General features: G+C 37.8%; 1 protein-coding gene across 1 annotated transcript in view; it reads left to right on the top strand.

Annotated features, from left to right (window-relative positions):
* The window catches only part of CC2D2A (coiled-coil and C2 domain containing 2A), a 49,830-nt gene extending 24,191 nt beyond the window's left edge, over window positions 1-25,639 (top strand). Inside the window, exons 17-36 of the mRNA XM_052681460.1 lie at window positions 248-404; window positions 1,454-1,601; window positions 4,069-4,207; window positions 4,899-5,102; window positions 7,513-7,605; window positions 8,949-9,040; window positions 10,426-10,593; window positions 12,140-12,245; window positions 13,545-13,654; window positions 13,772-13,868; window positions 15,091-15,189; window positions 16,936-17,112; window positions 18,578-18,781; window positions 19,229-19,318; window positions 20,130-20,243; window positions 21,202-21,336; window positions 22,417-22,539; window positions 23,058-23,116; window positions 23,614-23,791; window positions 24,787-25,639. Coding sequence (XP_052537420.1) covers window positions 248-404; window positions 1,454-1,601; window positions 4,069-4,207; window positions 4,899-5,102; window positions 7,513-7,605; window positions 8,949-9,040; window positions 10,426-10,593; window positions 12,140-12,245; window positions 13,545-13,654; window positions 13,772-13,868; window positions 15,091-15,189; window positions 16,936-17,112; window positions 18,578-18,781; window positions 19,229-19,318; window positions 20,130-20,243; window positions 21,202-21,336; window positions 22,417-22,539; window positions 23,058-23,116; window positions 23,614-23,791; window positions 24,787-24,975 — 2,682 coding nt within the window. The 3' untranslated portion in view covers window positions 24,976-25,639. The remainder of the gene's footprint in view (window positions 1-247; window positions 405-1,453; window positions 1,602-4,068; window positions 4,208-4,898; window positions 5,103-7,512; window positions 7,606-8,948; window positions 9,041-10,425; window positions 10,594-12,139; window positions 12,246-13,544; window positions 13,655-13,771; window positions 13,869-15,090; window positions 15,190-16,935; window positions 17,113-18,577; window positions 18,782-19,228; window positions 19,319-20,129; window positions 20,244-21,201; window positions 21,337-22,416; window positions 22,540-23,057; window positions 23,117-23,613; window positions 23,792-24,786) is intronic.
* Window positions 25,640-25,975: the final 336 nt, after the last annotated feature.

Consider the following 25,975-nt stretch of genomic DNA (forward strand, 5'->3'; position numbering starts at 1 on the left):
TTGGTAATTGAAATGTCTACTAATTATATATTTAAAAAGCAAACAAATTTTGTTGCTTCAAATGAATTATTTAATGCTTAAGTCATTACAAAGCCTTTTGTCCAAAGCTGTAAAGCTCAAACTTGTATTTGGTCATGATTATATTAATTAACAATGTTTTTGCTTCCTTCAGCTTTCAACTTCTTACCAAAACATTGTGAAGAATTTATTCATTTATTTATTTGTCTGTCACCATGGATTTCTCTAGATCTATGAAACAACAGGGCTGAGCAGTACCACCTTGCTGGCCGAAGTTTTCATACCTGTACCTGAGACAACAGTTCTGACAGGCAGCGCTCCCATGGAGGAGATAGAGTTCAGCAGCAATCAGCGTGTGGTGCTGGACCATGAAGGAGTTGGGAGCGGTAGGGAACGTCACTTTTCTTCAATTCAGTACTTCAGTGCTGCTCATTTTGCTGAAACCATGTAGAAGTAACATGCTGGCATAATTTTCAGAGTAAATTCAATTAACACCAATGTATGTGTTTATTACTTGGCTTATAGTATTAGAGAAGCTCTACTAACTATAGAAGTTGTGTGGTTTTTTTAATTGTTTATTTAGTACTTAAGTAGTCAGGCCTCTGACAGTGCAGAGCAAGCATATGGTATTAATCAGCATAGCTGCAGCAGTTTTGACACTTCAAAGCACCGAAGAACTGACTGTATAAGTGTATGTGCAGATGAAGCCTGTGGTATAATGACATCCTGTAAAACATTTGGCCATTGGGATTTCAAAATGGAAAATTAATATGAGGGAGAGGTAGGAAAAAGGAGAACAAGAGCAGTGTAACATGCAGAACTTTTAGTTTATATAACGTTTGAACTGCATTGTGGGATAACTGACACATAAAGGTACTATCCATGAAATACACATAGAAATAGAGCAGAACAACAACTAAAAATTCGTCAAGAAGAGCATTGTGAAAGGAAAATTTTACAACACATTTGTGTGTAAATGTCATCAACTGTAATGGCTGCATACACAGTTGTGTACCACAGGCCTCTAGAACTGACGTTTCAGATATGCGTAATTCTTTTGACTGTGAATTTCTGTCTCATTAATAAAACAAATACATACACTGAATCTGAAAATTACCAGAAATGTGAAATAGCATGCATCTGTGAAGGAAAAGAAAAAAAGCTTTGCCTTACCCTTCAAGACCCAGTGTTTCTTTGTGGTGTAATGGAAAGTCTTTCTGGAATCTTTTTCCTTTGTAGGGTGGAGTTCATCTGTACAGCCTGCAACAGAGTCGTGTTGTTTCATGTAACCTGTGCATTTATACGGAAGAAGTAATTTCATTACTTATTTTTGGGAAGCATTTTTAAAACTATCTAGACACTGTTTGAATGGATAAATATGCTGCGGATATACTATAAACATACATAAATATATTACTTGATTTTCCCTCAATAGATGTATCCTTTTCATTTGAAGCTGATGGTAGCAACCAAATGACTTTAATGACTTCTGGGAAAGTATCTACTAGTGTTTCTTGGGCAGTTGGAGAAAAAGGAATCCCCCTAATTCCTCCAGTATCTCAGCAAAACACAGGAGTTCCAAGGTAATGCGATAAGGATTCTCAGTGATGCCTGGAAAACTGTTACAACCACTATTTCATGGAATAGAAGGTTTTCATAGTCAAGAATAGTCATAGCTTTTTTCCTTCGGTTTAAGTACTTTATTCTGCACCTGCGGATGTTTTATGTTACACATTTTGGTAAAACAAATGACATTTCTAACTAAAATCCTTTACTTTGTTACTTATAGGCAATGTTAAACGAGCTGATTAAATTCATTTTTATGGTACTCAAAGACATAGCTGTAGTCCAGATTTTGCTTTATATTGGTAAGGAACTTTCCTGTACTCGTTTTTTGCAAAGAATGGAAGCTCCACCTTTTTCTTCTACAAAGTGCATTTGGGGTGGGTTCTGGGACACGTGTTATAAATGCTGTTTTTCCAACTAATGATAAAAGCTGTAGTATGGAAACAATAGAAGTTAATAAATTAGTTTTAAGTAAGAAAGAAGTTAGGAAGTTGTCACATCTGTATATGATATTTTTTTAATGAATTTTGTCTCGTCAGAAGTGTGTTGAGCTGCAGAAATCAGTATATTAACATATTACTCCACTCAAAACATTCTGATTTGCCCTGTGGCTTCATGTTGGACGTGGTAGTTTACTTGTCCATTTTACTTACATTTTACTGTTGCTGTTTTTTTTTTTTTGTATAATTCTGATAAAATCATAAAGTATGCTTTGTAGTGAGCTCAGGTAACTTCACTGTGAAGCATTAAGAATTTTATCATACTTACTAAACTGACAAAGTAATTTTTCCAGCTGATTGGATTTTACCAGATTTTTTTATTTAGAAGCTAGACCATGGCACTTGCATCACTTTTATACTATTTTTGACTCAAGCTGCAGCCATTTGAATAATTGGCTGCTCAGCAGATAAATAAGTTGCTGACTTCAATGAGACTAGAATAGATAAGGTAAGAACTATAAAGATGCATTTCCAAAGGCTGACCTCAAACTTGACAGACTAAAATTACAGTAGTTTGTCGCTGTAGCAAATGGGGAAAATTTAGAGGGATGTTCAGTGTAAAACACTCTTATTTGGATCACCTTTTAGAAATGAACACAGTCTGTGACTTTGCACTGTCTGCTGTGAAAGTCTGATGCAAGATTTTCCTGCCTCAAGTTAGTCTTTGCCTGCTGGCTTTTCAGCTCAATTGTGATTCAGTGTATATTTGTTCAGGATGCTCTAATGATAAAATCTTAACGTTGCTGCTTTAGCTGCTACTGCAGTAACTGCTAGGTATGTTGGCTGGTTCTGACCAAGCTTGAGAATGATCTGTAAGTTATTAAAGCATTCTTAAAAATAGAATACTTAGATAAGTAGAAAGCAAGGACCCCTAACAAGAACAAGGCCACCATCCACATTCTGTGGTATACAGCTAAAGAGCATGTAGATATGCAAGTCTTTGTACAGATGCCTTCCTGACTACCTCCCACACTTGACTACTGTGAATACAAGTAGGTGAGTACAAGTGAGAGGCCAAGAACAAGCCAGCACAGTGCACTCAGTGCCAGGCAGCACATGGCCCTACAGGGTCTGAACGTGGCAGGCAGAGCAGGGTGGCAGCAGTTCCAGACCTGGCAGGGAGGTGAATTAGGTTCAGGTTCTGTCTAGAAATGCTGTTCAGGAGACAGACCAAAGATGGGATTTTAGACACTGAGTCGACAGGGGCTATAAATCTGGGAAGTTCCCTTAAGCATGGGTTGTCACAGTATGTTGGGTGCACTCGCAGAAATCATGAAAGTATTACTTTCTAGTAATTAGAAACATGCGGTAGTGTAGATGTGTTTGAATTACTGAGTACCTTCAGTCATGGAGAGTGTGCAGAAACATTTTGTATTTGTGGAAATGTAGTCAAATTCAGTGTTTCAAATGAGGCTGTAACTGAGTAAAAGTTTTCTGCCGTGAGAAAGCTTGTATCAAAGTTCATTTTAGCAGTTCCTGCATCTTTCTGCCTCACTTTCCTTAGTAGTTCACCAATTCCTCAGCTGCATAGCTTTACTTTTGCGTCTGCATGTCTTGGAAGCAGAATCACAAAATCTATGCAGGTTTTAAAGATGTTTCTTCTGTATCACAGCTGTTTGAAGAGTTGATTTTGTGCGGTTGTGTTTTGTTTCTGGTGTTTTGTTAATTTTTGTTTGCTTTGTTTACAATTAATTTAACTTCAGTCAATTGTTCTACACTGTGCTGGCAGAAAGAATTACTTCATTTCAGCTGAAGTGAAAAATGGCATAGCACCATAAATGAGCAGGTAGGGGAGTGGATAGCAAGATTTCCTTGAGTGAGAGGTTTATAGTTTAAGAATTGTGTAACGGAATTTATTTTCAGGGTTTCTTACTAGTTTTGTTTTTGTTTTTCCAAGATTGCTTTAAATATATTTTTTCTTATTAAATGTTTTAGGTGGAATCATTTAATACTAGTTCTAATAGTTCTGTCTGTTGTCCTTTAGTGCTTTAAAAAATCTTGATGCTATTGCATCCATTGGCACGTCGGGCTTAACTGACATGAAGAAATTGGCTAAGTGGGCAGCAGAAACAAAACTTGATCCAAATGACCCAAACAACGCAGCTCTGATGCAGATGATTATGGTAAGTGGCTTTTTCAGAGCTGTAGGGTAATAGAGCTGTGAAACACCAGTTCCAGTTTAAGTTTCTGATGAATGTACTTGTGTCAATGTTAAGAAGCATATTAAAAATATGATTCATTAATCCATTAGTTCAGTAGATTTCTAGTGGTGAAAAATAGATATTAGAGAATATGCAAGCTGATTAATTACATACCTAAATGTAAATATAATATAAAATTTTCATTTTTTTTTCTTTAAGGTGCAGGAGTATTTCTTCTGCACTTGTACGTATTAAATAGGAATTTGCTCATCAGTCAAGGCTGCACAAATTTTAGTTTATTGCAGAAGCTGAGACTTCGCTAAACATCACATTGGAGAGGTGTTTATATAGTTGAAGTTGTGTAAAAGAATCACCTTTTCAGTACAGTTTCCTGGATCACTCTGCTGTGTTAGAATTTTGTTACCCTTCAGTGTTTTATGTGAGGGGAGATAGCATTTTACAGTATTCCAAAGGGTATTCTGTGTCCTCATTCTTTGCCCTACAAAAGCGTGCTTTAAAACATTGCACGTTTTGTTCTCAATTTGATCCATCTTAACTGCTTCTGCATAGAACAAGAATTTTCTTGCAATATGCATGTGAGACTCTGCAAGAGTTATTTAGCAGACTTCTTTTCCTTTGTACAAAAGGAGTAATAACTTTTTGCCTGATTTAGATCGCTAGTAGTGGAGAGGCCAATATTCCCGATTTCTTCAGACTGGAACAGTTGCAGCAAGAATTTAACTTTGTTTCTGATGAAGAATTTAATAGATCAAAGAGATTCCGACTCTTGCAGCTCAGGAATGAGGAGGTGGCAGAGTTCCGAAACTATAAGCAAGTCCCTTTACATGAACGAGAAATCAGTGAGAAACTTTTCCAGGTAAGTTGTTATCTGAAACTGTATCAAGTATGTCAACCTCTAGTAAAACATCCTTTTTCTTTTCTAGTTCTGATGTTAATATTTGACTTGCAAGTCAGTTAGGCCCTTAAAGAATGTACAGCTCTGCTGACATTTAAAAAATGGGAATTATATTCTCTCAGTTTTTTTCCGGTGTTATTTTAATCTAATTAAGAAAGTTTCCTTCAAAGGAAATGGTTGCACAGCTATATTGTGGAAGCAAGGGAATATAACAAAGCAACTACTGTAGGCAACAAATGTTCTAAAACAGTTTCTTTTAAAGGTGATTTCAAATACGGAATGGTAGTACAGAGGTTGTTCAGGTTTATGCTTATTAGTTCTTTACTATTCTTCACTTCACAGGGCTCAAGCAGTGATGCTGAGTATTAAAACCTTTTTACGTTTTACTCCAGTTTATGTTGCAATTACTTCTGTTTGGGTACGTTTTTTCCAGTTAACAGACAGGCAAGGACAGGGTGGGTTAATTATCTTACTCACATGCCTTGTATACATTTGTATTGGGTTTGTACGTCAGATATATTTAATCTCAGCTCTGCTATTACTGTTGTCACACATTCTGGTTTTTTTTAGCAATCTGTATGACCACATAGCATTTAATGTGTTCATTGCCTCCTCAGCATCAGAATCATCTTGAATTTTGGCAGCTGTACCTTTGTACCTTGTATGAATTTCTTTGAACAATTCCTTTCTTCCATTTCTTTTGGATTATATCTTTTTAAAATGTGCTTTAGTAATTCAGTCAGATCTGGCTTCTTTTCTACAAACATTTCTCATTTTCAAATTTTATATTAGTTTTTTTACCTTCTATTTAAGAACACAGTACACCTTTGATAAAGACTTCCAGTTGATTTTTATTGACTAACTTTGTTCATTTCAATTTAAGAAATTCTTTCTTTGTTGTTTTGGTTTTTTTTTCCCATTAAGAGTGAGTGAATTAAACCTATGGTCACCTGTGCCAAGTTCACTTTATATGACGTGATCTTCAAAACTGAGTTTTAAAGTGGTATTTTTCCTAGTTTTTTTACTAGCTGTTTGGCAAAGAAATATAAAAACTTGTAGAATTTTGGAAATACTGTGGAAAGCATTGTCTGGTGTTGATCATCCTGTTTTCCACATGATGGGGCTGTTGCCATGACTAGGTGAGGTCAGCTATGTGTTTGGCTAGCCAGGTCTTGAAAAGTAGGAGATTCCTCAGCCCGTGTGTGTCCACCTGTTCTGGTGCTGCAGTAGCCTTCTAGTGATTTTTTTGTTTGTTTTTTTTCTCCATCTCCAACCTTCGATGTTGTGTATGCTGGCTGTATTCCCTCGTTGTGTTACTTGGTACTACAGAAAAGAAGTTGACCCTGTCTTCTTTGCAGTTGTCCCTGCCCTAGCTGTGGGCAGATCCTGGATTGCCCGTTAGTCTCTTCCTCATGAGGCAAGTCAAACCTGCTGAGTTTGTCTAATCCTAAGCAAACAAGTCTAAGAGGGGAGCCATTACTGCTTCCTTCAGGAACTTAGTGATAGGGTGAAAAGAAAACAGAGCCAGTCCTGAAAGTAAATTTCACTCAGTAGCTTCTGTATGACAGCTGGGATCTGTGGCTCTAAAGCCAAACCAATCTGTGACAGCTGTGAAGCTACCAATCCTAGGACGCTCTTAGACTTCAAGACTCTGTATTTTACTTGGAAACTGAGTGCTTCTAGCTTCTTTTTAATTCATGAGATGTTCTCCTACATTTGCAAATAAAAGTTGCTTGTCAGGATTGCTTTCATTGTAGTTTTGAGGTGCAGCATGCAGTAACCATAACCCTGTATCAGTGTTCATCTCAGGCCATCAGTTGGGCTCTTCGATCAAACCTCAGGCACATCAAAATCCTCACTTTCTCACTGTTGACAACTGAAGATTTTATTATGCTGTTGAATCTCTTTATTTTTTGAGTGCAGATTGAAAATAACTCAGTAATTGTTTCATAGCAAAAAATTTCCCAGAGTTCAAATAAAAGGTCACTTTCCAGGAATCCCATGTCTCTTCTATTTGTAAAGAATTCATCCGACTGCAGCTGCAGTCGCAGGAACCATTTCTGGTTGAAATGGAATTTCAGCTTACAAAAGCAGGTGGAAGTTCAGGTTTAGAACAAGGGAGGGAAATCTTCAAGTTATTCCAAGTGACTTAAAGCACATGAATCTTAAGGCAGTTCTTTTCTCAATGCATAGAAGTTGTGCAGTGCTGCTACTGTATACATTAGCTTTAAAAATAGCCTTAAATGTCTGCCATCTGTTTCTGTTTACTTTGATCCACACATGAATATTAATGAAATATTTACCTTTTTTTTCTTGTGTTCAATAAAGCATTGGATATTTATCAAATCACAAACTGTAGTAAATATTTCAGGAATATGAGAAAAGACTACATGAGAGGGATGTGGTTGACAATAAGCATTACCTGGATGCACGCAGAGCCGTTGTTGCCAGCTATCTGCAAAAGGTAAGCTGCAAAAATTAGAAATCCATGGTATTTCTCTAAATTATGTGTTGCTGCTGTATTTGGATGCTGAATGTTCAGGAATGCTGAAGACAGACAGCAGCAGCGTAGAAAGGGAGATAAAGTCCCAGCCATCCAGCAAAACTAATATTAAGGTTGATTTGGTGTTGGACAAAAAAAAATTCTTAGTAGCAATAGTAGTTTCTAAAAGAATCTCATCATAAAAGACAATGGACAGTGTTTAAATCATCCAGGTCAGTGCTAAAACCCAGACGCAGTATGGTAATATCAAAAATAATTTTTAAATGAGCTGTCACATCTGTGTCAGCCCCATGTGCTTTGCATGATATTTCCTTGTGTACTGAAACATGGTTATGCAGTGCACCAGATGGCAGTACAGCAGGAGTTAAATAGCATGTAGTAATACCTCTGTTTGTCACTTAGATAAATGCAAGTGGTCTTTTTAAAATTAGCTCTTGGATGTTGTATGCTTATATATATGCTGTCAGATATGCTAGAAAATGAGATTGCTGGTGTTGGGTCTGAAATTCGTGTCAGTCTGAAATGCAGTCTTACTGCCACCTCAGCACAATGAATGGTTTTGCAACTTAAATGAGAACTTCTAAAGAAAGGAAAGGAGATGTGTTTTGGAAGTTTTTGTTACTGTCCTTCTGCAGCTAGTCTTATAATAGAACAGTATGTAAAGACTTGACTAGCCTTAGTAGAAGGAAATAAAAGGCCAAAGGCAGTACTCTTCACCCTGCTTCTACATAGTTGTTAAGAGAAGAGAGGAAGGAATGCTTTCATCTCTGCTTCACTCTGTTACCTCAACACAGAAATGAAAGGAGCTAAGAATTTTTGAACATCTATTTGAAACCATAGGGTTAGTAACACAGGCCTCCCTGGTTGTCCCACAGTCCGAAGTGTTGCCTTTAATCTCTATAATAAATACTGTAGATTTCTTTGCAGTCTTTTCTGTAACTTCATGTAGGTGCCCAAAGGAGATGTCTGTCAGTGACATTTATTGTTGAGATTGTTTCTGATGAACTGTAATCAGATACAAATTGATTTTCTGCTTTTCTGATGTATGCTTTCATATGTTTACGTGTGGCTAGCTGTGGTGTTTCCACAGAAACATATTTGTAAAATAAGCTCATATTATGTAATGAGAGAAGAAATTGTTTCTGGTAGAAACATTCCTTGACATGACTCTTTCAACAAAGAGGAAAAAAATAAAGAATATGTTTCTGGAATTTGGCTGTAGTAGACAAAATGCAAGTGTTTGCAGTGATTTGGGATTAGAGTTTCATTTTGTCTCTTCTTCCTCCATTCTTTCCCACTCACAGGTTCGAGAATCAGTAATTAACCGTTTCCTGATAGCAAAGCACCATTTCCTTCTCTCTGACCTGGTCAATGAAGAGGAGATTCCTACTCTGGGGTAAAGGAACTGCTTTCACTGATTCTAAGTCAGTTACTGTAAAGTTGTCTCTGATATTTCTGTGCAGAGTCTACTGACAGGACCAACTGATAAGATACTGTATGGTTAGTGTGGTTGTTCTGTCACTGCAGCAGTGATTTTTGCTTACTTTCTGAAAGTTAATGGCATACAGAAATACGTGAGAAACGTTGCTGCTTTGTGCAATGATTCCTCTAAGATTTGTTTGATTGCACATGCACTGGCTCTGAATTTTTGTTACAAATCTCATAGTTTTGAAATTTGAGTAATCACCACAATGACAATTCTTAATTAGTGTTACTGACTTAATCTGCATAAGTCATGAATAGCAGACACTTGTCTTTCTCATAGAAGTTGCTCGTGTTCCCTCTTAACGCACGTCGCACTTGTTGATTCAGAACATGTTAGCTGTACTTCCGTATAAAACTAAACAGTCCCACCTGCTGGAGATGCAGAGACTTGCTCTGTGAAACAGGGCTCATGCGATTTTTTTCCTTCGTGTTTTCACATTACTGAATGGAAAAACTTGAGTGAGACTGTAGTGAGCTTTTGAAGTCGCTTCAGGTCAAATGCTTGACATGTTTTCTTATTATGAATACAGATTCGTATTGGATACTGCTTGTTAATCCATGCAGTTAGTGAGTTTAAAATACACCATTATTTGTTTAAAGTGTCTGCTTAGTGAGATTGCAGTAACTCATGGTTTTATCTTAGAAGTAATTAATGTGGCTGTTTATCGTGTGTAAGGGGATGGTGCTGTTGGCGTATCAGCTTTTAAAGTAGATTTTGGGATGTCTTCTGTCATTTAGGTATTTTTGCAGTTAATATCAGTGACGTGTAAAAGCATGTATCTGCTTTTTATTCCTTTCCTATTTGTTTTTTTTCCCCTTTGGTTCTGCTTTGCCTTGGGTTATAAGTTCTGAGGGTCCAGGGTATGTTGTGGCATATTCATTCTGCTTTCTTTCTGTAGCCTATACATAGCTGTGTAATTAGATTTCTTATGTATTTCATGCAGTGGTTGTTATCATCTACTAGATACCTCGTTTATAGCTGTAGTTTAGATCTGTCCTGAATTGTCTTATTTATATCTTACCTAGTTTTGGAAATTAAAAAAGAATGTGGAAAAAAGAAGAGCTTTTAAATTCCTTTTTTTTTTTTTTTTTAAGTTGGAAATAGTGAAATATAAGAGAACTGGATTGCGTAGTACTAAATTATTTAAAGATTTAGACATTTCTTAGAGTTTTGTATGACACTAACAGCGTGTGCTTCCTTTTTCTGTTAGTGCATAGTTTGCATGTGTGTCATGGAAACAAGAAAATTCTGGATTCTGTGCAAAAATGACTAAATGTCTGTTTTATGATTGCTAGTATTTTGGGACTTGGCCTCTTTAAACTGGCAGAGCCAAAACGACCATTAAAGCCAAGAAGAAAGGAAAGGAAGAAGGTCACAGCACAGAACTTATCAGATGGAGACATTAAGCTGTTAGTGAACATCATCAGAGCTTATGATATTCCAGTGAGAAAACCAGTCACGAGGTATGCTGCAGTGCTTGTTTTCAGTGCAGGTTTGTGCTGTGGTTTCTACTGTTTAAAGGCAGCTGAAGTTCCAGTAGCTAGTTTAGAAATTCAGCCGTGTCTGTTGTTTTGATCCTTATGATAAAATACATAGAGGTTTATCTTGTTAGATAAGCTGCTGTTTTCTAAGTTTTTAGAAGAGTATGATCATTTATCAACACCTTCAGAATTCTAGAAATTGTTTTACAACTGCATCCTTGCTTAAGGAAAACAGTCTGGAGGGTAACTTACATCTTTGACAACATTGTATCATGAATGGTATTGGATTAGGTGTGTCTTAAACACTGAAGGAAATCTTAATTCATAAAATCTTAAATATAACATATATACATATGTTTATTTATGTTATATATATTTATTTGTATTTATTATATATTATTATATTTATTTGTATATATATTTTTATATATGTACATTTAAAACTCCATGTTTTCATTTTGTATTTACTTCCTGATTTTACAAGTGTGGTGATCTTCTCAAGAACTTCATGAACTTGGTTGTTTCAGGGAACAAATGGATCTAGGTTTGGCCCTGGCTAATTTTCAGATGATCACAACACTTAGCATATTAAAGCAACATCTCTAAAGCCTTATGCTGTGTCAGGTAGAGATGTTTGAGTTCTGACAGTCTGGTTTAGTTTCAGAAGCAGTGTATTAGCATTGTGTTTCTTCATCCCAAAGTGAATATATCTTATGTTTAATTGGGAAATGTCTTCATCCTGAGTAACTATTTAGCATTTAGCTAACTAATTTAGCACTTTTGCTTTTTTTAATCTGTTTAAGGTCAAAGAGGTTCTGTTGAATTTCTGTAAATAAGGTCAAACTGAGAAATAAGGGTTCATATTAGAAATACATTGACAGGAGGGAAAAGACAAAAACTTTGGTTTGGTATTACAAAATGACTTAAAAACCCCTTGGGTTCTTTTTTTTTTTTTTTTATTATCAAATACCTTATTTTGAACTGCTTTTTAATGAATAGTTATTGTTTTACAATCTCTATTGTGGTGTTATTACCAAAAAAAAGTTAAGATAAAAATAAGCATGTTAACATTTATTTTATTTCACTGCAGGGCCACCATCTGTGTGGTATTCATATGGGTTTCATTTTGTTGTAGAGACTTGCCACAAGTACTGTGAAGTCTATCCAGTTTATGAATTTTTCAGGGATTCATCTCCTTAAACTGAAAAATCTGTAGCTCAGGGTGATTGTCCAGGGCAAGCAAAAAAAAAAAATGGAGAGAGGGTTTATAAACATGTCAGAAGAGAGCCCTGAGGCACTGAGTACTTTTACAACGATGCTTACAAGAGCCATATGCTCTCTACCCTCTCTGGCAATTTTTTTTCTTGTTACTTGGTTGAATAATTACCTTTCCTAGGTTCAAGTCAAAATATGAAGATACAAGAAGTATTTCCAGAACTCTGTCTGGTTAATACATGATGTGAAGATTTCCTGTTTGGTAATAAGTTCTGTGCTTTTTCACACTGCTGTTGTCTGTTGCCTTTCACAGCAAACTTCAACAACCATCCAAATCTTCCAGATCCTTTAATGAGATGTTTGCAGCCTCTTCATCTGCTCAGAGCCTAGCCAACAATGCAGATTGGGCATTTGACCAGGTATATTCTAAAACTCATTAAATCTGTAACAATTGTTTGTTTACATGAAGTTGTGAGCATTTCTCTTTTTTTGCAGGCAGTAACATCATCAGAAAGATGTCTGTTAGTGAGGTAGGCTTGCCCACTCCTTGATCTCCAGACAGATAGTTAACTGCATTAGGGTTCAGAGAAGGATGATGAGGTTGTCATAAATGTGAAGTGGCTGTTGTGCAGTGAAAAATGGTAGGGCTTTTCAGCTGGAATAACAGTGATTTCTAATAGGGGAGAAGGAGGACTGACATTGAGATGCAGAAAATAATGGGTAGATTTGGTTGGGGATTAACTATTCACTGATTCCTTATTAGAAGACTAAGGGATCATTAAATTAAGCTGGGAGTAGCTGGGTTCAAATTATAACTCTTCATGCAGCAGTTATGATGTGCACAAAGAATTTGCAGATAGATACTGTGGCTAAAAGAGGTTTGCTTCCATTGATGTGGACATTGAGCAAGTATTTGGAAGAATGATGTACTGGAAGGTGCCATAAATGAAAACTGTTACAGGCTCAGGAAAGTCCCTTTATCTTAAGGCATTTGTAGTCATGAAGAGTAGTGAGAGAGCCTGATGCTTCTGTATTTTGACTCTGCTGTATGTTTATACTTGTCTGAACTTTGGCCTTGCTGCACGCTTTGTGTAAACCAGCATGGCTGTTAGTAGGACTGATATTAAAAACACATTTGCTTGCTGTTGATAACTAAATTCAGCATATTTCTGAATGAAGATGGAAGCTTGTTGTGGTGGGATTTTTGTTTTTCTTAGAATGTTCTTCAAAATTAGATCTTAAAATCTGGCATAAGTTCTGTCGTATGCATTTGAATGCTAATTAAATGTTCCATTAATGCATTTTTAATCAAATTAGATGTTTGTTGTGTCTGGTAGAAGTTGCTTATCTGCAATATGAGGATACAGGGACACTTTTCTCCACTGGTTACTGAATCACGTTTGTTTCAGTCTCTTTCTATGATTAGTTAACCAGTAGTTTCCGTGGAGCTGGGGAAAAAATTGTTTTCCTTGTGTACGTAAAATATGAAATATTCTGAGTACCCATCACCTGCTTGAAATGCTAACATACAGAATTATTTTAAAAGCTTCATAAATGCTTAGAAGCCTGTGAAGTGCAGTGTTTGAGGTATAGCGAAGTGTCGTCTGGGCTGGACCAGCGTGACCACCACAAAGTATGGGTTTCTTTTTCTGAAGGCATAGAAGCATGTAAGTGAGCACGTTGTGATGAAAGCTTCCTTTGTTTGGATCTCTGTGCAGGTTTTAGTCCGTCCATTTGTAGAAGTTTCTTTCCAGAGAACAGTCTGTCGGACAACTACAGCAGACGGCCCAAACCCCAGCTGGAATGAGGAACTTGAGTTTCCATTTAGGTACAGCAAAATGAAATCCAATGTTTTTCTGAGGAGTAACAGTTCAGTCTGAACACATGGCTTTATCAGGGTTCTCCTGCTTTGTTCAAACCCCCTCTTTTTGTTGAACTTTTTCAGAGCTCCTAATGGAGACTACAGCACCCATAGTTTGCAGTCAGTGAAGGATGAAGTGTTCATTAATATTTTTGATGAAGTACTACATGATGTTACAGAGGTGAGTTCATAATTGAAGGACAATGTACTTGTCCTGAATATTGCAAACTTCCTGAACTTGTCAGAATAAGACTTTTCAGTGTAGCAGCTCTTGCCCTCCTGTGCCTCCTTTTTCTCTTCATTATTCATTATTGTGTTATATCTAGTCAGTATTGCAATGTTGTTCAAGGGAGCGGTGTTTGCAGAGCTAACTTTTGTCTGTACAAATTCATTTTGTACATTATAATCTGCTGCTGAGGGTCAGCATCTGTATGTTATCTGTCTTAAGACTTAGGAGGTGGTAAAATTGAGAGTTAGGGTATGAATAGTAGTCTTAATTTTGATCTTAAATTTGATGCAGGTTCTTCTGGTTGCTTGGGTGTTTTTTTATTGTTTTGTTTTTACTACATGCCAGATGACTTACCAAGGGCCTGCATTTTTTTAACCTCTACCATTTTTTGTTCTGCCTTACTCTTTATTTTTCAAGCTGTTAGTGAAAAACTCTCTCTGTATTGAAGCAGTATTGAAACACCTCTGCCTGCTGAAGTCAGTGAAAGCTTTCCCCAGTCATTTCAGCATGCATAAAAATAGCTGCACTTAACATTCTTGAAAACATAATGCAGGAATAAATATTACATGCATCTTACCAAGAACTGAATTCTGCCTTCAAAACTGAAGTGGTATTTGATGAATTAGGAGGGGAAAAAGTATAACCTAGAAATTCAGATGCCACTCAAGTATTCAGGGAATTCTTCTGTTTTGAACTTACACACTGATTGTAACTGGATCTGGGAATCACAGAGAGCCAGTACACATGAAAACATTGTTTTAATTCCACAGTATTTAGTTAATTTTCATTCAGTTTTGAATACAGTTTTTCAAGGTCTTTTAAAGGCTTTTTAAGTTGCAGTGAAATATGTCATGAGAAGATCGATTTGCACAGTGTGGATTGATTCTTGAGGAATCTTTGTTAAATTTTTAAGCTTTCCATCCGAAGGTACAGAAGACTTGAAGCCTGAAGTGCAGTTGCATTGTATCACTGACCATGACTGCTTTGTGCAGCACCTGACATGCTTGAAGAGCACGCACAATAGTTATCTCCATAGTACTAACTGAACTTGTACTGCTAGTGAGTTAAATTGTTAAAAGCAATTCAGGATTTTTTTCATGCCCTGATGAGGCTGTTGATGGAATGAAAGGAAATGAAGATGTGTTACAAATTATGTTGCCCAACTTTTTTACAGGATGATCGTGACAGAGGAAGTGGTATCCACACTCGTGTCGAGAGGCACTGGCTGGGGTGTGTTAAGATTCCCTTTACTACAATATATTTTCAGGCTAGGGTAAGTGTCAGTAACTTGAAATGTTTCTCTTAAGAACAGTGGAAAGAGGCTGGCAATGCAAAGTCAGATTTAATTATGTTCTCTTACTTGTCAGTATATTTTGGTGGAATTGATTGGCAGTATCTTTGAAACTGCTGTATTTTGTCAAATTTGGTGAATATTTGCCAATGACTTCAACATTGGGAAGGAGCAAAGACAGACAAACATATTTCTGTGCTGACAGTGCTGCCTGGTTTTCTTCAGTAATAATGTTAAAAATGGAAATTCTTTAGATGATTCTGACAGTAGCTGTTGAGATCTCTGGTACTGCATTGCCTTGCTAAATGTTTAAATAAAACTTGACCTGACTCTTCTTTTTTCATACCTCTCAAATTTCACCTTTTCCTCCTTTCTTCCTTCCATTGTTACAGGCCAATAAACAAAGAACAAGATTCTTTACTCTTTCCAGGGGAACATCCCACGCTGAATGTACAAAATCCCCCTGAGAAGTGTCTGCTCACAGCCCTGAGGGTGGACAGACTTAGACATTTTAACAAACTGCTTATCAATACCTAGTGAAAGACAGTCTGTCTTTGGTGGCTACAGTAGCATCTCTTTGTGGTACTTGTTGCCCATTCTGTTTTAGTACAAGATAGTCTAAGGATTGCTGTCAGATGCACTCCTGACTCTTGGAGAAGGTGTTGCTGTCTGAGAGCCCTTGGGCACACTGTGAGTGCCTGCAAGCTCTTCCTGGCACTTTTTTCACATTTCTTAGTGAAGTTGAAAATGTGATTGCTCCAGCAGTAATAACAAGGTGTATCTAGCAATTAATCTGCAGTGGCAAATGAACTATTTCTTCATCCTGTTCTACTGTATCATAATGGAAATTATTGAGTGATTTATTTAATCTTCTCCTCATCAAAACCTAATTTTGTTCTTAAATATTTGATGAGCTAGCCCAGTGAGTCATCTGTTCATCTTCTGATGTCTTTCCCAATGGCTGTCATCCTGTCCAGAAGCATGGAGACTCACTGTTACGGCCAGTTCTTCATATACAGCATATCCTAAACAGCCTTAAATTTTGCCTCAAATAGTATCAGAACTCTGCTCAAATCCAGAGGTTAATCTTCTTGCTTTCCTCTTCAGGCTGTGTACTCTTGAGTCTTGACTGAGCAAATGCTGGGCTTGCCAGCTCCTTTCTGATATGACCTTTCTGAAAGAGCTTACCTTGTTTGTGGCTGCAGAAGGAGGTGCAGGACAGGATCTGCCAGAGCCCTCTTAGGGGAACTGGCTGTGAATGGTCCCAGTTCCAACTGCATCCAAGAAGCATCAGCATTTTCTGCCTGGAAGGTGCCTACCTATGAGATACTGGAGTAAAATGCCCAGCATCACTCAAGCCCAGGCAAAAGCCCATGGTGTGCTGCTGCCTTCAGAAGGATAGCTGCAAATCTGTGTTTTTCCATTCTGTCAGTTTTCCAAGTAAACACTGCCGTGTTACAACACTGCTGCTTGGACTCACCAGCAGACTGAAAATACGTAGTAAAAAGCACTAGAAAGAAAAAGATTGCATGCCTATCAGTGTTCACTGAGAACAGTGACATGTGTGTGTGGTCATAACTTACTGTCTTCTCCCTTCCCACTGAGCAGCGCTTTGAAAGACTTGGTAGTTTCGCTTTTTGGTCTTAAGAGAAATGTTTGGGGTTCGTTTGTTTGTTTGCTATAGGTAGTTAATGTGTGTGTGCTACTGCTTGTGTGCACGTGTTGTAGATTGATGGTACGTTCAAGGTGAATATTCCTCCAGTACTCCTTGGCTACAGCAAAGAGAAGAACCTGGGCATCGAGAGAGGGTATGATTCTGTGCGACATCTGAGTGAGGGCTCCTACATAACACTGTTCATTACCATTGAACCACAGCTGGTTCCTGGAGAGTCAGTCAGAGAAAAGGTAACTAATCCATAATTAATCATATCCTTGCCATTTGTTTGCAGTGGTGCAGTTTTTGAAATGTATATAAGTAGTTAGGCTTCGTACACTGCAGTGTTCTGTGTCAAGTTTTTTAGCTTGGTTCAATTTAACTGTATTCACCAGTACATCAGATGGACACTGAATGCATGAGAAATAAGCAAACTTGCATTCACTGTCTCTGAGCATGTAATTTTCTCATTTACTTCTGTTAGCAACAAAATATTTATACTTGTATTTGTGAACGTTGGGAAAAAGGAGGTGGCAAGTTTATTTACAGTATTTCTTGCTTCTGTGTTTATAGCACTAAACAATAAATGCTGTTTTTGAATGTTTCATACTTGTCTCCAGATCTTGAAAGAATTACTTCTAAACATCAAATGAGAGTTCTTGCCATGTTATACAGCATTCTGCAATTAACGGGAGATTCAGTCAGTAAGGATGTATGTTTTTCAGTCGCAAACAAAAGTAGTTGTTTGTTGTTTTTTTTTTTTAATTTCTTTGCATTGTAGAACTATGATGGTCATTTACTAGAGACATTCAACCTTCATTTTATTTCTTTACCTATTTTTCCTTTCTGCTGTCCTTCCTGAATCTCTGTAGATGAATGAAATGCTTAAGAAGGTATTAATAGAGTAAATCAACTGAGAGATTGCTGTTACTCCCTGCTGAAGATTAAGCTTGGTGTTGCAGCACTCTTTTTGCAGTTTGTTTCTTTACTGTGACATTCTTTGTCAGTGATATTTGCAGTGAATTACTACAATGGAATTCTGAAAGTTCTCAAAGCTTTATGTTTCAGCTGTTAGCTATGGTTAAGAATCACCTTTGTGTCTGTCCTTTTCTGACACGGAGATCTGCCTGCAGGGTACTGCTGTTCTGCCTCTCTTAACTTTGGAGGGCAGCAAATGCTGAAACTGATTTTGAACTAAAACACTTTCTGGAAAAGCTCCGCTAGAAGCTGTAAAAACTGAGAGCAGTCTGAATAGTAAGGGTACATCTGAATGAAGGTGTCCTGGCCCTTCTCTGCAAATATTTTGACACTGCTGGACTGTCCCAGCAAAATTCATGTGAAGATGACCGGGCTTTTGTGCATCATCTCAGTTGTGGTTGTAGTGGAGTGTTAGGATGTGATGTTAGTCACCCCTGCAGTGTGCTTGGCCTAACTTTCACTGCCTTTGTCGAGCTTTAATCAAGCCACCTTTAGACACAGATCACTGTGTGTTCATAAGTAACATAAGTAATTGCTTGGGTTTTTTCCATTGCCTGGAGCTTTCTTATATGTCTGTGAGCCTATATATGTAATGCAGGGGAAGCTGAAAAGACTGTTGGGAAAGGATTTCACACTCCTTTTATGCTACTGCAAACGGTGAAATAAGGTCAAACTTAGGAAAGACCTGAGTCCAAATTATCAATAAAACTATTTTCACATGAATTCTGTCTTTTGAAGTTTGATACCCAAGAAGATGAGAAATTGCTTCAAGCAGCAGAAAAATATGAAGTTGAATGTACGTCGAAGTTTCCAAACCGTCAGTGCCTAACAACTGTAATTGACCTCAACGGGAAAACAGTTTTTATTACCAGATACATCAAACCTCTCAATCCACCCCAAGAGCTCCTTGATGCCCTCCCAAATAGCTCTCAGACAACAGCAGTAAGTGTTTAAAAAAGATCGTGGCATTTCTGGGTTATAGATTTCGGAATGTGTTTGTGTGCACTCATACCAATGTTATGTTTGCTGTACAGCTACACTTATGTTCATGGGAAAAACTAGAAATTAGGATTATCTGTGTGTGATAAACAGGAAGCGTACCCATGATCATGCTTTCTTTTTTTTTTTTAATAAATATATGAATGATTATTGTCTCTTAAACAAATTTATGGCAAGTCTCAGTGGGAGTAAATTGCAATTTTTAATTGTGATCTAGGAAATGCTGAATTCTGAAACAAGTTATCTGATAATATAACAAGGTCAGTCAGTGCTTTATCTTTGGTGTCTGGGGAAACAGCACTGTGCTTCAAGTCTTATAAGCCTTTATATATGTAAGTGTAGTGAGCTGCAACTTCGTTCTGGTTGGGTTTTTTTTGTTGTTTTTTTCAGGAATTGGTGGCTCGATACGTTGCTTTGATTCCCTTTTTGCCAGACAGTGTTTCATTTGCTGGAATTTGTGACCTGTGGTGTACATCAGATGTAAGTAATGCATTAAACAGTTTTTATCCTCATGAATGTGATATGACATGCAAGTGGGTCCCTCTTTTGGAACAGGTTAGGCTAGATCAACTCTGGAGGTCCCTTCAGACCTACCCTGTTCTGGAATTCTATGATTGTAAGGGGTGATTTTTCTTTCTGAGTTGTTTAAAGCAGAATATCTGAGGACCAGTGTTTGAGCAAAGTTGCTTGTCCTATTTGCAATCTTATCTTTCCAATCTAATGAATGACTAAGAAAACTTCAGAGTTTTAAGCTTTTCCTGTTTTTCTCCCTTATAAAACAACCCAGAATAGCTAGTTGGGCACAAGGGAAAGGATGCTGACTGATGGAGACTTTAAAACTACTCTTGAAATGGATCGTTGTAATGTTAAGGAACCACAGAGAAAACATGGTATTGTGCTTATAAATAAATAAAAATGTAATTGTTGGCAGTAATGAAAATGTCAGTGTGTTACCACTGTTTTCATTAAAAATCTCGAATGCAGCACCATACCAGCTGCTGTGAAGAAAATAAGCTCTATCCCAGCTGAAACCAGGACAGTGAGAAATGCAGAATAACCCAGAAGACCTCAGTCCTTGTAATATCTCAGATCTGCATCATGGATTTTCACAGCATTTACACTTGCTCTGTGTATTCTGCATGTTGAAACAGTGCCTAATAAAAACTATGATCAGTTGCAAATATTCAAGAGTTTTTAGCTTCAGAAGTGTTAGGAAATATTAGTAAATGTTATAAGCCAAAAACACCAATTATAACTACATAGAAACCTTTTTTTTTCCCCCCTCAATTAGCAATTTCTTGATCTTCTGGCGGGGGATGAGGAAGAACATGCCGTGCTTTTGTGTAATTATTTTCTTGGTATGGGGAAGAAAGCCTGGCTTGTCATTGGAAATGCTATTCCTGAGGTAAGAGGATTTTTTCATTTGGTCAGAATATTAATTTTCATTCTCTGAAGTCTTTGGTGCCCATCAGTTGATAGAATTGTCTCCTGCTGACACACTGTTTTCCAGGCAGTAATCTAACACTGGTGCTGCTCAACTGATAGAGAGAAGGAGAGAGAGAGAGAGAGAGAGAGAGAGAGAGAGAGAGAGAGAAGCAGCTTCTCTGAGTAGAAATACAATCTGTGGTGGTTGTTTTCTCTGCACCCATTGTTTTCATGCTCAGCCTGGTGGCAGCTGCTGTCCTTGTGGTGCAGTACAGTCTGTAAACCTTGGCTGGATTTGGGCACATATGAATGCTGGAAAAATGTCCTGAGTCCATTCACAGCCACAGTAGCAGAGTTAGGGTGGGACTGGTACGGGCTGAGAGGTGGCAGGGATGGAGTGGGGATCACCAAGGATTCCTACTACTTCCAGAGTACCTGGAGAATGTGGGATAGTGAGTGAAAAAGCAGTTTAGGGGTTCCTGATCTTTCTTTCTCTATTCCCTCTGTGTCTGAATGAGGAAGGTTGGTGGGTTAGGTGTGAACTGTGCTGCCTAAGAGCAGTCCTTAAGTCAGAGGTTGCCTGGGTTTGTGTTGTGGTACCAGCCAAGGAGGACATGCTGATGCTGAAGTGGCACACGTTAAATGTGCCTGGGTATAGAATTTCCCATTGGCTCTAAGCTGAACTACATATTTTCAGAATTGCATTTTTCAAATGGCTGAAGGTGGTGCATGTTAACATTTAATTGCCACAGAAGAGACAGAGGACACATTATTCTGTAGGTGTTACTTGAATTGTAACAAACCTGTGCATTCTTTCAGGATTTTGCCAAAAACATACTATTATCTCAATAGTAAAAACGTAATATTCCACACAATGCACAGCATACTGTCATTAAAGACAGTTCTAAAGCATCCATCTTGTATTTTTTCCTTTCTAGGGACAAACCACGTACGTATTAACTTTGGAACAAAGTCAGTACGTGATTTGGAATCCCAGCACTGGCTGCTTTTACAGGCACTATGATACTTTCTGCCCCTTGCAAAGCGTGTACTGTCTGATCAGCTGCGATAACGTAAGTGAGCTCTGTGTCTCCCCCACAGCTGCATGCCGTACAGTTGGGCACGAGACATTTTTCTTCACTTTGTGTATCGTGTGTTTGTCAGCTTAATGTTAGAACAGCATCAGAGTAATGAGTGACACTGCAAAATCTGAAACTGAGGAAACAATGGGAGCTTAGAGAAGAATCCCTGAGTTTTATTCAGATGGAAACTAAGAGGAGTTTAGAAGTCTGGTCATCAGGCTTTTTTTGATCCACTGTAAGGGAACAGTGAGTCAGGCTTCCACTGCACACCCAGTTGCAGCTAACACTTAACTATTTTCTGTTTTGAATACAGAAAGGGTGGAAGTTCTCTGAAATATCACGTGTTCTAAGTGGTTAGTTGTTTATTTTTAATTATTTCCTGGGGGTTTAATCCTCAACACAAATAATGAATTTGGAAAGCATATCCTAAAGGATGTTTATTTTAAAAGCATCCATCTCTTATTGAAAGTGTTCTGGGTACCAGTTGGTTTGGTTTGTTCTGATGCAACACCTGCAGAGTTAGTGAAGAAAAACTTAGCTGTTTCTTCCATACCTATGGAAGTTAAAAACTTCAGTGCCAACATCTTCATCACTGAACCTTGAACTACAGCACACAACACAAAGTTTCAGGGCAGGCAGTTCCAGTCCACAGCAAATTGTGGTTGAGCAGGTGCCCTGCCAGCAGCATATAACCAACTGCGAGCCCAGCCCCAGGGCTTGGAAAGCGATGTGGCATCACACAGGTTGTAAGGAGAACTATTAAGTGCAAAAGGTTCCAAAAACAGTTAATTAATATTAATTATTAGAGCACCTTGCATCCTAGCAGTAGTTTGTGAAAGGCCTGTAGGTACCTGCAGGCACACAGTGTTACAGATCAGCACCACCCCCTTCTTGGCGTGAGAATGCAGAAGTTGGACAGCTTGGCTGCGACAAGCACAACTGCCCTGTTTCACACGAGTACAGGATGGTGATTAGTTTGGGAGTTCAAGATTACAGAGTAGTTTATTGCTATGTAAGTAATGTGTTCCATAGCTGTGACTGTATACTAAAAACAAACCTGCTTTCTTCTAGATTTGGTTTAATATCCAACAGTGGGACTCTCCAGTAAGGATAAGTTTTGATATCAGCAAACCAAAACTTTGGAAGCCTTTCTTTTCAAGAAGCTTACCATACCCTGGGCTCTGCAGTGTTCAGGTACTAATACACTTATAACCAACTTAATGGGAAGAGAGACTAAATTCTTTCGGCTGCTGTGATTAAACATGCTTCTGTCCTAAAACTAGCTTTTAAAAAGACTTTTCCATGCCTTTAAAATTCAAAAGTAGGAATACTGAACATTTTTTTATACAAAATGAATGCACAGCTGTCATCTTTTAAATACCTGTGTAAGAGCTTAGGACAATGCTAAACACTGGGACAAATCTTTAACATAACCCTAAAGAAAGCTGTGTCTGTGTCCTTAATAAACAAGCAGGAATTCCTCTACAATTAATGGAATTTGTAAGCAGTAGTTGAAGCTTACTCCTGGAAAAAATGAAAACATTACACAAATATCCAGCCAATGTTTTTATTATGTCTTTGCTACAGTATAGATCATTTTGGTATAATTGTCAACTGTTCATTAACTGTCAAGATAGTAATGCCTGAACTAAGTTACAGAATTGTATACTTAGAGATCGTGCTTTTAATATCAGGGTGTTTTACTTTGCTAGCCTGAAGAATTGGTGTATCAGCATTCAGACAAGGCTGCTGCAGTGGAACTACAGGGCAGGTAATCCTTCCACTAAAACAACTGCTGTCAGAAGGGAAAGAGTGATCACCAAGTGAAGCACCTTCTTACCTTTCTCAAGCATTCATCCCAACGTGCTAAAAATGGGCTTCGAATGCTGTCTAGGAATTGAGGATGACTTAAACTGTATTTTTAAGGGTCTTTTTAAGTTCTCTTCTTTTAACAGAGTTCATCAGATAGGAAGAACTGATTGAGTACTGCTATAGTTTCCTAATAAGCTAAAATTGTGGAGGAGTTTAAGAGGCTGTGAGAGCATAGACTAAAAATGTGTGCAGGCCCCTGCTCTCCCTTTGCTGTTAAGCATGGGGACACAATTTAGCTACACAGGCTATGTGATATTTTCTTTTTGTAGTTTTAGGCAGTTTTAAGTTTAACTAAGGTAATTTGTGTTGCTCAAACTGTAAAAAGTGGGTCAAGTGAGATCAGGTCAGAATTTGAGTAAAGAATATAGTTGCAATAAGAAGTGTATTTTATTGTAGGATTGAAAAAATACTAAAAGAGAAGATTATGAAATGGAGACCAAGGCATTTAACTCGCTGGAACAGATACTGTACCTCCACCCTACGTAACTTCCTGCCTCTGCTGGAACAAAATCAAGGCAAAGATGTAGAAGATGACCATCAGGCAGAGCTGCAAAAGCAGCTTGGAGATTACAGGGTACATTTGTGCATATGAATAATTTGTATTGTATGTGTCAGTATTATGGAAATAGCAGACCTGAAGGATCACCCAACCTGGGGTAAGGAGCTGTGTCCTAGGCTATTTGTTCCCTCTTCTACTGAAAGCCACAAGTTGTTATACTAAAGATAAATCAATACGTTTACAAAATGAAGCAGTGGTGGTCTGCTCCATGTGAAAATGTAAGAGATGGGTATGAAATACAGGTACACTTGCCTGGAATGGAGGTAGTGACTGCTGTGGTACAGCAGCAGAGGAACAGTGCAGTTTGCTTATTATATTCAACAAAGTTTCTGACAGTTGTAGCACTATAGATACTTATAGGTTGATTGGTACAACTGAGCTCAAGTCTTGCTGGTAAAAAGCTGGCACTGTAAACTTCAGGCACAAAAGTCCATTCAACAGTGTGTTTTCCTGAAGTTTTCTGCTCTTTAAAAGACAGAATGTGCATAAGTATTCACTGTAGCCAATACACCATACCCATCCCTCAAGGCTGTTCTAAAAAATAAATCCTTCCTTCTGCTCCTTCATGTAAAGCAGACCTGACAGGGATACTGTATGGAAATGAAATTTTGAAAATGAGTTGAGGTTTCAGTTCCTGCCTGAAAATGTTTATGGACAGATGTCTGCCAGCTCCCATTTCCAGACAGCAGAGTACAGTGAACAGTATTCTCCAGTTCAGAGGCAAAAAAGTAGCAACATTATGCTCTTCAGTAACACTTTTTTTTTTTCTAGTTGATTTCTAAACAGTTTCACTTTAAACTCAACCTTTTTCAGCAGTTAGGAAAAACTGCAGAAACCTACCTAGAGTGTAAGAAGTAGAAAGGGGGTATTTAAATTCAAAACTACCCTTTTATTGCATCTCCTCAGGCCAGCAGAGAGAATCTCCATTTTATTGTGCCTGTAAGTTGATGATGTTGCATTTATTCAGATATCTTACCTTCTGTGATTCTTCTCCCTTCTCTTTCTTCCAGGTGTCTGGATTTCCTATTCATATGCCATTTTCTGAAGTCAGACCTTTAGTAGAAGCTGTACACAGTACTGGAGTTCACACCATTGATGTTTCCAATGTTGAATTTGCTCTAGCTGTGTACGTTCATCCTTATCCCCAAAATGTTCTCTCCACATGGATTTACGTTGCTTCACTGGTACGGAATCGGTAGTACAGAGCAGTCAGAACACCTCAACTCTGGCTGGAGGGGGGAAATAACAGATTTCTCACTCTGCTGATTTGAGCTATCCCAGGTAGCTTGAAAGTCTTGCAAGAACTCGATTTTTCAGAAGCTGCAAACGTTGAGCTTTGTTCACCTTAAAACCACAGGATGTAACTTAACCTCAACCAACAGTTCTGGAATTTCAAGTAAGCTGTCAGTTTCCTCTTTATTTCTGTACATTACTTTATAACTCCCTGTGGGACTTGCCATGCTTAAAAGCATTAAAAAAATGCACATAGTTAGTGAACTCACTGGTAGAGTTTGTCCTCCTTATTTTGAGGTGAAACTTGGTTCCTGGAATTACACCTTACAGATGACTTCTAGTTCCTCAAATTGTCTTCATTGGCAGCCCTTCCTCCTGGTTAGAGAGGCTGCCATTCAGGACCAATATAAACTGTTGCACTTTCTAATTACCTGAGTTCCTGTACAAAAACCAGCCTCTATTTACTCCCAAGTGAATTTCATGCACCAAAAAAGCAAGCATTTAAGACCATACTTCCTTTTTTAAAAACATTTCTCTACTCCGTGTCTGTGTTACAGCAGCAGCATTCAGGTATTTTCTTAAAAGGTCTAATAATAAATATTTATACCAAAAAATAAATGTTAAAGCTCATCCATTTTATGTAAGAATTTGATTAAATCACTTACACCACATAATCTTTTACTATGGTTATCTGCAGGTAATTTTTAAAGTGATCACTAAAAGATTATTATGTACAAGTAGTGGTGTTAACAGTTGATGCTTATATGTATCCTTTTCCTTCAGGTCCGTTGTTAATTAAATTCTTCCAGGTGAAAGCAAGGGTGAGTTCAGCCTAGGAAGTATATTCATCACAACGTATCAAAGTTAAGGTAGAGCTTAAGGCTAAAGAAGATCTGGTCCATCCATTAAATGCTGGACAAAACTTTTGGTTTAGAGTCTGGGATGGCCACAGGTTCCCCTCTAATC

This window comes from Tympanuchus pallidicinctus, unplaced genomic scaffold (genome assembly GCF_026119805.1).
Source record: "Tympanuchus pallidicinctus isolate F22 unplaced genomic scaffold, pur_lepc_1.0 scaffold2, whole genome shotgun sequence".
Classification (NCBI taxonomy): Eukaryota; Metazoa; Chordata; class Aves; order Galliformes; family Phasianidae; genus Tympanuchus; species Tympanuchus pallidicinctus.